Raw genomic sequence first — 14,727 nt, 5'->3', positions numbered from 1 at the left:
TTCTTAAATGGCAGTAGGGTCATAGTGGCTAGTTCTACATGTATTGTGGAGGACAAATCCATAGCTAGCTTTGTTATCTGCAAAATCCAATTGGACTTTCAAGTTCCAGACTCACAGAACCATTCCTGCATTTCCTTACAGTACTGCTACAGTGTGCTTAAGATTTATACATCTGTCTTTCATTAGGGAAGGATTTCAGAAATTCAACCAGCAGTGTCATCAGCAAAGCCTGCTTCCTGATAAATCTTTTCTGGTGTCTATTCTTTTACTGCACCAAACAGGATATGTGAAAGCTTCACCCACCATCCCCTTAAGCCCACCTCCTTATTTGTTCTTTCAGAAAGAGAAAACCAGTTTGATTTAGGCCCCTCATTTTGTACATTACCAGATAAATAAGTTTAGTGTTTGGGTGGGATAGTGGTTGAGGTTCAAAGGCATAATAAAAACTTCACTCTCGGTGATACTGGCTTTTCTATGGAGCTGGGTAAAGCAGTTTGTTTCTCCAGTGATGACATTATAGGTTATGAAAACAATCAAATTGTTACCCAGTTCTGTTTAAAATGTTAGCCAAGAGTTTGTGATAGGTTTTGATGGTTATGGCACCTGAAAAGTACTTAGCTACTTCCTTAAAGCACTGTACAGAGTGGAGTGGGATCATTCAGCTGTGAAAACAAACTAAGAAATTAGATTTAATCACTCTTAAGCACTGCAGATAATTTTGCTAATGCTGCACTGATTATTTTTAGTCTAATATGGAGGAAGGCATTTTATTTTTGTCCTTCTAGTACTGCCCTGTTTAGATTGGTTTCATTTGATGCATAGATCTTAAATTCATCCTCCTTTCAGGGATTACATTTTCTTTAAGCCTGAGCTTTGTGTTTTGGGGACTGTGTCTTTTTTACCCTTAAAGGTAATACAAACGTGTGCACACTTCAGTATATAGTTCTGACCTTCTCTGGCAGGCATATACAGGGACTATTTTCACATGCTTGTCGTTGTGGAATTTGGAAGTTCAGAAGATAAAACAATTATTTTTGCTTTAATTTGTATATCAAGTAAATACTTTAAGCGAGTTTTCTATTTAAAGCTAATCACAAGTGGAAAGAAATTACCGTGCACGTAGCACAAATGACACAGAGCCCTATTCTGGAACCACATTGAGTGTGTGTCTCTAAATTATTAAAATTACTTCGTTTCTCAGGAATGACTTAAAATAACTGTAGTTTATTGTAAGACCAGTGTGGTCAGCTTGCAACTAACGTTAAGGTATCCTTGTTTTGGGCTTTCTTTTAGTTATTTTTTAAGTAACAGAAGCAAACAACAAGACACTGTGAAACTAACATTGTTTAAGCTAACTTCTGAAGTTCTGCATCCTAGGACATAGTAACCAAATAGGCTTTCTGTACATTATTTCTTCTTTAAAGACCAGGAGTAAAGAGGTATTATTAATCTTCAGCTTTGAGTTGTTGCTGTAGTGATGTACAGTGTGTGCCGTTGCAGGGGTTTCTAAATATTAGGCTTGTAAGACTACTGATAAAGATTTCCTGGTCACCTGGTTTAGTTTCCTTTCAGGGTGGTTTGTGCAAAATTGCTTTAAATAGAAGGTTTGCAAATAAGGGAATAGCTGTTCAGAACCACAGGCAAACTGGGAACACCCCCACCCCTTTTTAATTGCCAATTCTGAATGTCCCTGTGGGGAAAGCCTGCTGGAGGTGAGTTTTGGTTGGCCAGGAGAGCTTTCTGGTTGACCTTTTTTCGAAGCAGACAATAGCCTGAAATGTTAAAATACATTAAAACTGTGTTTGCTTCCATATTTATGGTCTTTGTAGAAAAACCAATTTATTAACATTCCACTGGAAAACATTCTGAATTTTAACCTTTCTTATTTATCCAGTAAATTTAGGGTATTCTCATGTGTTCCACAAGGAGATATTCTTCTCCTGGTTTAGGTAAAATACAGCTTTTATCCTGCGGTGTTTGGAAATGTCATACTAAAAAGCTATAAAAATATCCACTTAGGGTGTACAAGAAACAACACGAGAGGACATCTCTGCAACACTGCTCATTTACTTTTCCTGGTCAGAAGCTAGATTTACAAAATCTCTTAGACTTGCTAGTAAAAATACTTGTTTATCTGTGCCAATTAGTTACATGTGAACTCCCACATTCCTGTGGTCCAGACTAGGCCAGGTACAAGGGACAAGGTCCTTGCCAAGCTGCCAGTACAAACATCTTTTTGTAAGCTTACTCTTTTTCAGACAAGCCATTTCAAACAGACTATGGTATTGACTGTAGATTAGAGGCATGGTGTTTGGCAGATCCCTGGATTTTAAAATGGAGGAAGGCAAAACATGCAAAGGAAATATGGAAATGGTATCTGAGAAATTCAGAGTCAGCAGCTTAGTAGTAAAATTGTATGGATAATACCTTATTATACAGTGCCGAAACCTTTTACATACTTTATAGAGTAGTACTAATAGAAATAACAAACCCTAAAAACAACTTGATGGTTGCCAAGAAAGACAGAAGCATATGTCTTTGGTCAGGGTAAAATCTCTCTGAATTTATTTTTTTACTGGGCCCAGATTTTTTTAGTGTAATCACAGTAATAATCATAGTAAATTGAAAGTAGTTTAGTTAGAAGTTACATCTGAAGAAAATAGGGGATGTTTGACTTGAATATCTGCAAACAGCTGTGTTTGTTTCTAGCCGCCAGAATCAACTTAAAGATCAGCAGCACCAACAGCAGCAGCAGGTAGTGTCCCTGTGTCAACTTCCAGATGAGGCAGAGTGTCTGACTGTGCCAAAGTACAAGAGAGACCTAGTGCAGAAGCTCAAGATCCTGAGGCAAGAGCTGTCACAGCAGCAACCCCAAGCTGGCCATTGTCGTATCGAGGTCTCCAGGGAAGAGATCTTTGAGGTAATTTGAGAATTTGACCCATTTCTTAACTTTGAGGGAAGGGGAGGAGGGTTGTTCATAACCATCTAAAGAAGTCATTCAGTTAGATGAAATCTTGAAGTCTGGAGTTAACGCTGGAGTTTTACCAGTGATGAATGGGAAGAGGAAAAGCTTTCCCTGTGGCTGGAAATGTGACTGTGTCAGGACTGAGGAGTGAGTTCAAGCACTTCGTGTATTTGAAGACACTGTCTCACTTCTTCCTAGAATAGAATAACACTAATGTCTGATACAGAGGGACTGTTACAAATGGAAAACCAAACAATTATTAATGATCTTTGATCTATTGTAATTTAAGTAAAATTACTATTGAATAGCAGTCGTCTTTGGAGTTTGGACTACTTGGCATCTATCTCAATTCTGGTTGATTGTTTTAAATTAATCCCCCCAAATCAGACCAATTTTACGCAGTTTCTAGGCTTCTGAATGCCAGGGATGTCCACAGTGGGATATCTGCATTTTATTTGGTGTCATTATTCAGCAGAATAATTCTGCTGAATTGATTGAGCACAGTTATAATACACTGGCTCTTTCTGGAGAACAGTTTGGCCTCTTGAGAACTTCATCACCCATCCCACCCATCCTGGTTGCATTTTCACCCCACCCACAAACCAGATAGTCCCACTGTGTTGTCACACTTTTTCCAGCCAAGAAAGATTTGTTTTGGTCTTCCCTTTGGAGGCAGTCAAATCAGTTCATGATCAGCTAAAGAAAGAGGAAAGGCTGCTCTACAGCAGTGAAAATCATTATGTTCTTGTTCTGAAAACTGAATTGAGTACATTGGGCCCCCAGCACATCTACCTCTTCTGTTCTACAAAGCCAGAGATTGGGGCACCAACACTAAACATAAATGAAAACGAATGTATTTTGTTTAATTCCATTTTAAAAATTAGTATTTGTTTTGCTTCTTTCAGCTTTCTCTTTGTGTTTTGGTGAAATTTTACTGATGAAGGAGTAATTATGTAGGCTTACTGGGATGGCATTAATGCCTCTGTTCTAAAGATGCTTCTTGAAGGTTTACACATGGGTTATACCCAAAGTAGAAGCTCCACTGTTGGCTTTTCTGATGGTGAAACAAAAGTTTACTGACCCAGATTTTAACTTTTTGTAAGTTATGCGAGAATGAAGGAGCATGTTCTGATCATTGTGCACCTCTGGAAATTTAACAGGAGGTGCTTCTACTCATGTACTCATCAGTTTTATTTGACAAGTTTTATCACGGTTGTAGAAATCTGAGTAGCAGTCTGTGATTTGAGAAACTGGTTAGTGTCAGGAAAATAGTATCCTCTTTAACAGTATCAGACTCAGAGTCTGAGACTCCATTTCTAATAAACAACAGTAGTTTCGTGTCTGTAAATGGAAGTTAATAAAATGAAGTGTTATGTGTTTACAGGAATCCTACAGGCAAGTCATGAAGATGAGGCCAAAAGACCTGTGGAAACGATTAATGATAAAGTTTCGTGGGGAGGAAGGCCTTGATTATGGAGGTGTTGCTAGGTAAACAGTCAGTCCTCTCTCTTCTCCTGCACCCTATGCTTTGAATCCTAAACCAGCCTTGTATCAGCAAGTACAAATAATTCAGGTTTCAGTCTTCTCTCTGAACATGCTGAGATAACTTCCTCCACATTTATGTTTAACAGTAAGATTAGAAAAATCACACGGTTTTGAAAAGACTCAGTGTAAGAATGCGTTTGCAGAAAGTACACAATAAATTGTTTTATTTTCTTCAGGGAGTGGCTCTACCTATTGTCACATGAAATGTTGAATCCATATTATGGGCTCTTCCAATATTCCCGAGATGATATCTATACGCTGCAAATCAACCCGGACTCTGCAGTCAACCCGGTACGACTGGTGGCATGAGTTCTGTAATGATCATTTTATGACTAGAAATTAAATACATCTGGAGAGTGTTCTAGGCTTAGGAACCCAGTTCTCACATTAGTATTGCTAGAGACTGAATTTGTGCAATAATACGATAATTTCTATTTAATACTGATCAAAGAAACTTCTGAAATGTGTTCTTAATTTTCTGTAAGATGTCGGTTTACGTTTCCTTTGGGAGAAATTAAGCTTATTTTGATTCTTTTTCTTTGATTCTGGACTGGAAGCAATGTCTTCAAAGTGTTGTGCATAAAACCAAACAAACCAAAAAGCTCTGGGTATGTTTTCTTGGTTGGTTGTTTTTTTCTTCTTTTTTGTCTTTTCTTTGTATTGAAATTACATTGCATATTCAGCAGCTATAACCTGGAAGTCTTATTTAGCTGAATGGCTCAGTTTCTTCTTTCTGTTCTAGGAACACTTATCCTATTTCCATTTTGTTGGACGGATCATGGGGATGGCTGTGTTTCACGGACACTATATCGATGGGGGCTTCACGTTGCCTTTCTATAAGCAGTTGCTAGGGAAGCCAATTACTTTGGATGACATGGAATTGGTTGACCCTGATCTTCATAACAGCTTAGTCTGGATACTGTATGTACTATCTGTTGTGTCATACAATGTTAGAGTTGTGTCTTGGTTAACATGTGATAATGTTCCTAAATCTAGTTGAAAAGAAATTGAGTGTTTTGTCATCTCCTGCTCAGGCAGATTTAAGAAATGCATTTCTTGCACAATTCAGCTTTTTTAAGGCTTAACATGCTCAAGGCTTTTTAGGGGGCAGAGGGGAGTTAATAAATTTTATTTTATTAATTTTGCCTATTATTAACAGTAAAACATTATTAAAATATAAATTTGAAACTTTGATACTGGTTTAAAGAATATACCATAGTGAAAATGTATATTCACCTTTTGCTTCCAAGCAGTAATTTGAAATGCTATTGAAAAAACTAAGTTGTGATGTCTGACAGGTAAATTATGGCTGTAAGATGTTTGCTGAGTGTGTTCACTGAGTCACTTACTTACTTCTATCCACCAGTGAGAATGATATCACAGGAGTCTTGGACCATACGTTTTGTGTAGAACACAATGCATATGGGGAAATTATTCAGCATGAACTGAAACCCAATGGCAAAAGCATCCCTGTGACAGAGGACAACAAAAAGGAATATGTCAGGTACATTTATGTCTTTCCCAAAGTTTTTTATGTTTTATCTATTTTGAACTTTTACTTATGTGAAGTAATTGACAGTTTCTGGTTGGTTGTTTTCTAAGTGCTGCTGCAAGGAGTGGTGGTTGGTTTATTCCTGTCAGCAAGGCCATTTTTGGGGGCTGGATAAATTGTTGGGTTTATAGTATTTGAACACATTTCTCACAAAACCACTTTGCGCTTGCTTGCAGGCTTTATGTAAACTGGCGTTTTTTACGAGGAATTGAAGCTCAGTTTCTGGCTCTACAGAAGGGATTTAATGAAGTAATCCCACAACATCTGCTGAAGACATTTGATGAGAAGGAGTTAGAGGTCAGTCCACTAATGTTACGTTATGTCGTCAAGTGTAACAATAAAAGCCTGAGGCATTCTTCAGAGACTGAGTAACATGCAGAGTTGGGTCCCCAGTGCTTTAAGGGGCTGCAGGTGTGCTGTTGCAAGACATACAATTAGCATAAGAGGTTACCAGGTCAGGCCATCACTGAGCCTGTGTGTGCCTTCCGCTGCAAGCTGCAAGAGTGTTTCTCAAGGTGACATTTCATAGCAACTGCAGAAGTGATAGGAGAGCAAACCCTCTCCTGTCCCTGGAAACCCAGCTGAACCTGCAGAGAAGTGTCTGCAGTGACCTCCGGGAGTGCTGCTCCAGCAGAGGTGGTGGATGTGTTTCTCACAGTGTAGTTTCACGACGCTAAATTCAGTGCTGCCAGGAAAATAATCTGCCAGTGCCTTCCACCGCCTGCCACTCGCTCCCAGCCCTTCCAGCACTCTGCACTGCCTCTGCTGTCAGGCAGCTCTGTGGTTTTGCAGAGCTGTTATGCCAGACTAAATTTGCCCTGTAAATACAGCAAGAGGAAAGGTGCTGTCTGGTGCTGCCACTGACAAATGTGCTACATCATGTCAAGATCCAAAGCATCCAAACAATATCCTCTGAAGGCAAATCCTAAACTTGTTAAAATGGAAATCTGATATATAGTCTGTTAGCTGTGGGGCTGAGGCATTTGCCGTATAAAATATCCACAAAATAAATTATTCATGGTTTCTTCTGCACTAGAATGTCAGTGATTGCTCTTCTTTTATCCTTGATATTCTCATTCAAATACAGGAACCAGCCATACTGTTAACCCAGAATCATTTTGCAGATGCAGAATAAGAAATGGGAAGGTTCAATGTTCTTAGTCATGAGAAAATGTCTTCATAATCACATCCCTGTTTGAGCTTGAACTCATCCATTGTGGATTTCCATTTTAGAAACGCTGAAAGCTCTTCATCAGGAAAGAAGTGATTTGTATTAAGTGTTTGGTATGACAAGAGCAAGATTACTTTTGGGGTTGAACCAGGCAAACTGTACCTTTAGCTATGCTCCAGAAACAAATACCAAGTTCAAGTGGGAATTATGCATGCACTTTCATACTTGAGTAGAATCTGTGCTTCTTATTTAATTGACAGGTCAAGACATTTTCATATAAAGCTTATGAAATCGATTGTTAAATTTTAATTGAGGCCATTTGAAAAATTATGTTGTACAAAGGTAAGATTAAAATAATAAAGTTATATTCCAGCATTGTTTAAGATTAGTGAGAGGTTATAATTTGCCTTTGGTATAAAATCTGTTGGTGTTTCAAAGTGCATCATTTGGCAAACTCCAAAACCAGTTTTACATTGATCAATGATGAAATATTGAATTATATTTTAAACTTCCAGCTCATCATTTGTGGACTGGGAAAAATCGATGTTAATGACTGGAAGGCAAATACCAGGTTAAAACACTGTACCCCAGACAGCAACATTGTGAAATGGTTCTGGAAAGCTGTGGAGTTCTTTGATGAAGAGAGGAGAGCACGACTCCTCCAGTTTGTGACTGGCTCATCCCGAGTGCCTCTGCAAGGCTTCAAGGCACTACAAGGTAACTGCTCCGGAAGCAACTGCAAATGCCTGTACCTGGAGGGAGCAGTAGGACACATCCCAGAAACGTTAGCTGCAAAAGAGGCTGGTTGGCTGTAATGCGACTTTTTAAGGGCGATTTTTAATGGTCTGGTGAATAACAATCACAAACAGTGGGCTTTGTGTGTTTGTTATCACCTTGTCATTCAGCTGTTAATGGCTCTTTTGTTTCAATTATGCACTTCCTTCTCTGGCAGGAAATTCTGATCAGTGGAGATCTTGGTGCTGTTCTCCTTCTGTTTTTGTAGAAGCCTGGTTTTTAATTTCGGTCTTTTACAAGTCCTTGTCACCCTACAGCTCTGGGACCAGAACACACCAACATGCAGAGTTCTTGTGATTCTGGCAGCAGAGGCACTTCATTGCTGACTACTTTTGTTTTAAGAGACATGACCAAGGGCAGCCCAGGCATCAGAAGCAGTCACCTTAATTACTCACCTGGCTTCTGAACTTCCTCTGAGTCTCTGTTGTAGCAGCTCTGTCTGTAACCCATGCTGGTCTGTTAACACTATAGTTATCCTGTTTCACCTTCTCACAAGATGAGAGAAAACAGGCTAGGGGAAGCATTGATCATAACCCAGAAGAGTCCATCAGAACATAAATACTATGGTAACACCTGCAACGTGCAAAAACCAGTTGCTCTAGAAATCTGTTTCCTCTTAACAATCCCTTCATTATCAAATAGAATCCCTCATTTTCTGTCTCCTCTGTCCTGAGCTCTAAAATGTTTAGGAGCATTGGAAGCTTAGGAATGTTGAGGTTTTTAAGCAAAGTATGGTACTTGACGTGATAAGTGTTTGGACTTGTGTCAAACCGTGTACCTGTTTACTCTTGTCAGAACAATTACAAGTAATATTAACCCTACTATTGATGAGTGTGCTGTTTACGGTGTGGAGTGAGCTCTTTGGAGAAGGGTAATTGAAGTAATACCAGTTTAACATCATCTGACCTGTAAGTTTGGATATGGCTTTTCTAGTACAACATATTTCTGTGGGCAAACAAAGCCTGAACACGAAAGTTGTCAAAGTTGGTATTGTGACTCCTTTATGGAATTTGAATGGAATTGGCCATTCCTCAAGACCTGTTATAAAATGAGAACAGATACAGCTGCATACATTTTGTTCTCAAGGAAGGGTGAGAGAAGCTAAATGGGAAACTGTTAGAATTGCATAGTGCACTGAGTAAACCAGGTGTTTTATTCCTCCTTATCAGTGCTTTGTTGTTGTTTATCTTTCAGTGGTTGCAGTAGCTGCATGGTTACTGTGTGTGGGTGGAGGGGAGGAATCTCGGATAAACATGGCAAGTTTAAGGACCTTTCCTGCCTGTTTATGATCCAGTTTGTAGCTTCTTTTTTTTTTTGTGGTTTTAGTTACTTTGATGCTGCACTGCAGCAAAGACATTTCATATCCTGCAACACAGCAGCAGTAGAGCTCTTTTCTGGATTTTCAGGTGCTGCAGGCCCACGACTGTTCACAATACACCAGATAGATGCCAGCACTAACAATTTGCCGAAGGCTCACACCTGGTAAGACTTTTTCAAGGCTCTCGTGATCTGTAGATTAAGGCCAATTTGCTGTCTCCATAAATTTCTTTCCTCCCCTCCTTTTCTGACATAATAAATGCTCTCCATTAGAGTAGTAAAGATGTGAAAAGTAGAGACTGCTTTTATTTAGATGAAGCTCTGTTGGCCGTGCTAAGTATTGCTTTGCCATCGCTTCCAGTGTAACAGAACTTTCTAGGTGATGCTTTAAGTTCCCAGCAGCTGAACCTTTCCTGCTGTCTCTCCACAGCTTTAACCGAATAGACATTCCTCCTTACGAAAGCTACGACAAGCTGTACGAGAAGCTGCTAACTGCCATTGAAGAAACATGTGGGTTCGCTGTGGAATGACCCTTCCCAGCCTTACCTGAGACTCTATTTATACTCCTGTCAGCCGGAAAGCCCTTCCCTCAGCCAAGACTCAAGAAATGCTTGAAATACAGGAAAACTTTCCCTTTTCTACACTCGGACACTGGGAGGGAAAGGACAACTTTGGAATTTTTGGTTTTATTTTTAATTTTTGGGTTTTTTTTATTCAAGAAAATAGGTTCTGTGGTTCCTGCCATAGGATCATTCAGCTGCTATTAAAAACTAATATCTTGAACATACAGAATGCTGACTTTTCCTACATTTCAACAGTTAAGCAGTATTCTATACTTAAAGACTACTACTATTTTTGTAAAACGTAATCTATTATATTTGCCTACCTGATTTCTATTCTCAGATACCAAGACACAACTTCAGCAGTCGGTACAAGTCACGTTTCAGCCTGTTTTAAATGTATGATACTGAACAGCATCTATACCTGCTATTTTTGGAGAAAAAACCCTATTTTGGATTATTCTAACTTCGCATAAAATTGGCTGAAAGAATCATTAGTCTTTTTAATTAAAGCCACTTACATGTTAACTGCATTTTCTTATAGTAAAAACATTATATTCTGCAATGTAAATTCAACGTAAATGTTACCACAGGGGGCTTTTTTATATTTTTCAAGCATGAATTACAAATATGATGTTTTGGGGTCCTATTTATATCACTTGTCAGATTCCTTAAACAAAGTTTCTAGCGTGAGTGACACATGCTGGATCTGGTACAGCCCTTGTGTTGCCATGTGGGATAGACCTTTTTTAATGAACAGTAGATGTTTTGGTTTTTTTAAACCAGCATTTTTCTAACAAGTCTGTCAAGAGGATTTTTTTGTTGTTGCTTTTGACTTTAAACACTGCATTTTTCAACTTTTCGAGCATGCTGCTGAGGTGGTATTTGACAGCCGGAGCCTGTCAGCAGTCCGCTTCAGAACCCATCCTGTCCAGTCAACCAAAGTTTGTTTGAATGCAGCCAAATTGCATTATATATTTGTTGATGCTAAAGATTTATCAGGTAAAACATGTTGTAATCCTTGTCCAGCTGCTCATGACACGTGGGTTTAAGTTACAACTAAGGAAAAATGGTGTTTTAACTGAAATATATGTAATGTGCTTCAGAAAATGAGGTTTTAAAAGCACATAATTTATTGATTGTAGGGATGGAATTAAGTATATATATGAATTATAACATGGGTTGATCTCTTCAAAGGGGAATAAAATGCACTACCGGTAGGGGGAACTGAACTTTGAAGTTAGTGTGGAAATTCTCAGTTAAGATGTGTATGATCTGCTCATCGTGTGTAGATAAATCAGTCTGCTTAAGAGATGGTGGCATTCTCCTCTCAGCGGTGCGAATATCTGGAGTAAGTAGCGTGGTTTTTTTCCCAATCAGTGTTGTGTTTTTGTAACTTAGGTTACAATTAATCATCAGACCTGCACTATTTTTACACTGCCAATGAGAAGAAAGTCGAGGCTATTGAAAATGCTGAAAGAATGGGATGTAAACAGCTGTTCCATTTTTGCAGTGGAAGTCACACAGTGAACTGGCTAATTTTCTGTCTGTTCTATGGAGCTTGAACTTAATTTTGTTCTGCCAAATCTGACTGCCACAGTGAGTAAACTACTACTGGATGTTGTGTGTTAGAATAGCAGGCAATGGACTGCTTTTGTAGAATTGTGGTAAGAGCCAAATCCACATGTTCATTTGATTATTTTATATTTTGTTTTATACAGCTGTTGCTGGAAGGTTTGTTCTAAGAGACTTGCTTCCCATTTGGGGCTGGCTGCAGAGATGAGGCTACTTAGGGATGCAGACGTAAAGCCAAGAATCTTGTTTTGACAGCTAGGTTTGAAATACATCAGACCCCTTTTTATCTTCAAGGGACTCTTGCACTCATGTAAAATGGCTGGTACTTTGGCACCTACAGCTGGGGTCCCTTCAGGTAATGCTGTCACCAGAGATGTCACCAGCTACAAATACATCTTCGGGGTTGCCTGGGACAGCAAAGGAGGTTGTTGTGCAGCGTGTTCCTTACTCAGAACTGCTGCTGGTGGCTGCAGACCACTGCTTTAGACACTCCCATCATCCTTACCCACCTCCCAGGAACCTGCTCCCCGTCAGCCTGCTTAGGCTGGTAAATGTATTGAATGTCTGGTTATGGTCACCCTTATGTCATAAAAGCATTCATGAGCAGGGAGGAGATGAGCTCTGCAGAATATGGACTCTAGATCAGCTAATGGACACCATTCACTTTCACAGCAGCCTTAGCAGTACATCTGTCTGTTCTACCAAACATTTTGGTTTGGTTTAGGGAATTATTTTTAACTGCCACAGATAAATATTTGTAAATTTAATATATTACAGGCAAAACTAGACAAATCTGCATTTGACTTCCATAGCTGACAGATGAGGATGAACACACCAAGTATTCTGAGTGCCTTTCTACCTTCATAATAACTTGAGAGCTTTAACTAAAGCACCTCATCACCTAGTCAGATATTTATCTGAAAACGTTCAAGGGTTGAACATCCTTTGCAAAATTTATTTTAAGGTCATGTCAGCTACTTTCCCCTCAAAAAGGTGCTAAGCCTAATACAGCATTTTAACCTTGGACTTTCACCCCATGATTAATGTGAATATTTATTTCAGTGTGTCCCTCTTACTGGGTTTTACTTTATCCAGTCTTTAGTTGTTTTAGAGAGATGTCACATCATGGTTTTATGCTGTTGCTTTTCATGATGAATGTTTAATTATGAACAGTGACTTTTGTAGATTTCAAATATACAGTTACACAGGTGAGTTTCAGAGGATTTAATTTCTCGGTGTAAAGAGTTTTGTAATGGTGCTTTGTACAGTATGTATTCTAATCTCTTTTTTTTTTGCACATAGTTTCAGTTTCCCTGAACTGATTTTATTTGTACCAAATTTTTGTGTTGTACTAAAGTCCAGAGCACACAACCTGTTTTTAAATCCTTGTTCTACAACACTACATCTGTATTCAACTTCTGGTGCGTTTAAACTGGCTGCATTGATGGAAGTAAAGCTTTGCTTCTATATCATAAGTATGCATCATACAGCTAAATGTAGCATGCTCAGACTGCTTCAGATTTTAAACAGCACCATATAGTTAACAGGTGCCATTTGTTGTACTTTACACTATATAGTAGGTTTCTGGCTCTGCCTCATCCTCAGAGCTTTGTCTGTAGTTGTAATTAGTTTATACAAGTGTAATTACTCCTCCACAAACTGACAGTTCTTAGTTTATCATTTCCATTGTATTTATTACAGAGTGTTTTAGCATTGGTATCATTGTATTTTCACCCAGCTGTTACATGAGCTTTAACAAAAAAAAAAATCTGTATAAAATGGTTTTTAAGTACTTAATGTATGTACCCATGCAGAAGTTGAGCAATAAATTGTATGCTGTTTGCACTGTCACAGCATCAATGGTTTTAAAAGTTTTAAGTTTTTCTTAATTACTTACTTCAAAATGCAACAACATCATTTTTAAGTAACTCAATATTCGTTTCAGAAGAAAATACTTAAAACTTGGTGTCTTGCTGTGTGCTGTTAAGTGCAGTAAGGATTGTGCTAAGCATTCTAGTCAAGCAAGAAGATCTTAATTTTGGCTTTTATGTAGTGGCAAGGACTTTATCTCAGCTTTGGTGAACAGATGTCTTCTCAGCCAAGACTTCAGCAAAGCTTAAGACTTCAGCATCTTCCTTAAGGGAAGAAAAAAGGTAAATACATTTTGTAAATACTTGTTAAATTTGATTAACTTAGCTGATAAACACTGTCTCTTAGCTAAGTTGAAGTCTTTATCTAAGAGAGCTACCAGGAAATGGTTGTTAAGAAAGTCAGGGTGTGGGTTGCTGGAGGATTGTTGTTGTGTGGTTTTTAACTGCTGCCTGTTTCATTTAATCTGTAAAGGAAGCATCTCCAGCTGCTGGGGGCTTTTGTTCCTGCTTAGCATTTTTTCTTCCAATGCATAAGTCTTAATGCACCCAGTATCTTATGAATTCTGTAAGAGACACCATCTCGTGGTAAGCTTTAAATATTGTATACATGAGGCAATTAATTCCAGTCTTTTTATATCACTTCTCGCACCTGCAGTTTTAAGCAAGAACTCTTCACTCCATTCTGAAAGAGATCATTTGAAATGAAACTTCACTTGTTTGCACATGCGCTGATGTAGTTTTGCAAACCTTGTGTGAAATCCAACAATTGAAAAGCCTACAGAGCCTACCTCTACTTGTATACCCCTGCTGAAACTAATTAGGAATGCTGTCCACAGGTCGTTCCCAGGGTTCAGTTGTCACAGACACTTGTATTTTACCACTTTAGAAGAATTTTCATTGTTTTCTATTTCAGACTACTTTTTCAGTACATGTGGAGCATACACATAGTACTTCATGTGCTTTACCATTAACAAGCCAGCAACACCAAAACTGCAAGCATAGTTTTGCGTAGACTGAATAGCCCTATATTTAAATTACTGATGTTTAGAGTAGATTTATTGCAGACATTCTCTAAGTTGTCCTGGCACAGGACATCTGAACCCCTGATGTTCTTTTAAAGATCTCCTTGTTCTTTCCAATCCAGTAATTTGTGGCTAATGGAATTAGCGTAGCTTTTTAACTCCAGCAGCAATGGAACCAGCACAAGCATAGAGGAGACACAGCATTCAACTGTTTCACTACAATAACTTCACTAAAGCACACTGACTTCATTCCAGTTCCTTTGTGTGGAGCCCAAGTTCAGCCTTGCTAAGAAAGTAGAAAGTAGTTAAAAAACTTTACTTGTGATCATAAAAGTGCTGTAGAGACATCCCAAA

At 38.6% G+C, this 14,727-nt stretch overlaps 1 protein-coding gene across 1 annotated transcript in view; it reads left to right on the top strand.

Annotated features, from left to right (window-relative positions):
- The window catches only part of SMURF2 (SMAD specific E3 ubiquitin protein ligase 2), a 59,567-nt gene extending 46,014 nt beyond the window's left edge, over positions 1-13,553 (top strand). The window contains exons 11-19 of the mRNA XM_080629541.1: positions 2,710-2,920; positions 4,350-4,453; positions 4,687-4,801; positions 5,253-5,431; positions 5,877-6,014; positions 6,239-6,359; positions 7,749-7,950; positions 9,435-9,510; positions 9,776-13,553. Coding sequence (XP_080485667.1) covers positions 2,710-2,920; positions 4,350-4,453; positions 4,687-4,801; positions 5,253-5,431; positions 5,877-6,014; positions 6,239-6,359; positions 7,749-7,950; positions 9,435-9,510; positions 9,776-9,875 — 1,246 coding nt within the window. The 3' untranslated portion in view covers positions 9,876-13,553. The remainder of the gene's footprint in view (positions 1-2,709; positions 2,921-4,349; positions 4,454-4,686; positions 4,802-5,252; positions 5,432-5,876; positions 6,015-6,238; positions 6,360-7,748; positions 7,951-9,434; positions 9,511-9,775) is intronic.
- The last annotated feature ends 1,174 nt before the right edge of the window (positions 13,554-14,727 follow it).

Source organism: Psittacula echo, assembly GCF_963264785.1.
Source record: "Psittacula echo genome assembly, chromosome: 14".
Taxonomy (NCBI): domain Eukaryota; kingdom Metazoa; phylum Chordata; class Aves; order Psittaciformes; family Psittacidae; genus Psittacula; species Psittacula echo.
Note: the sequence above shows the minus strand (reverse complement) of the source record. Positions and strands in the feature narration are given on the sequence as shown.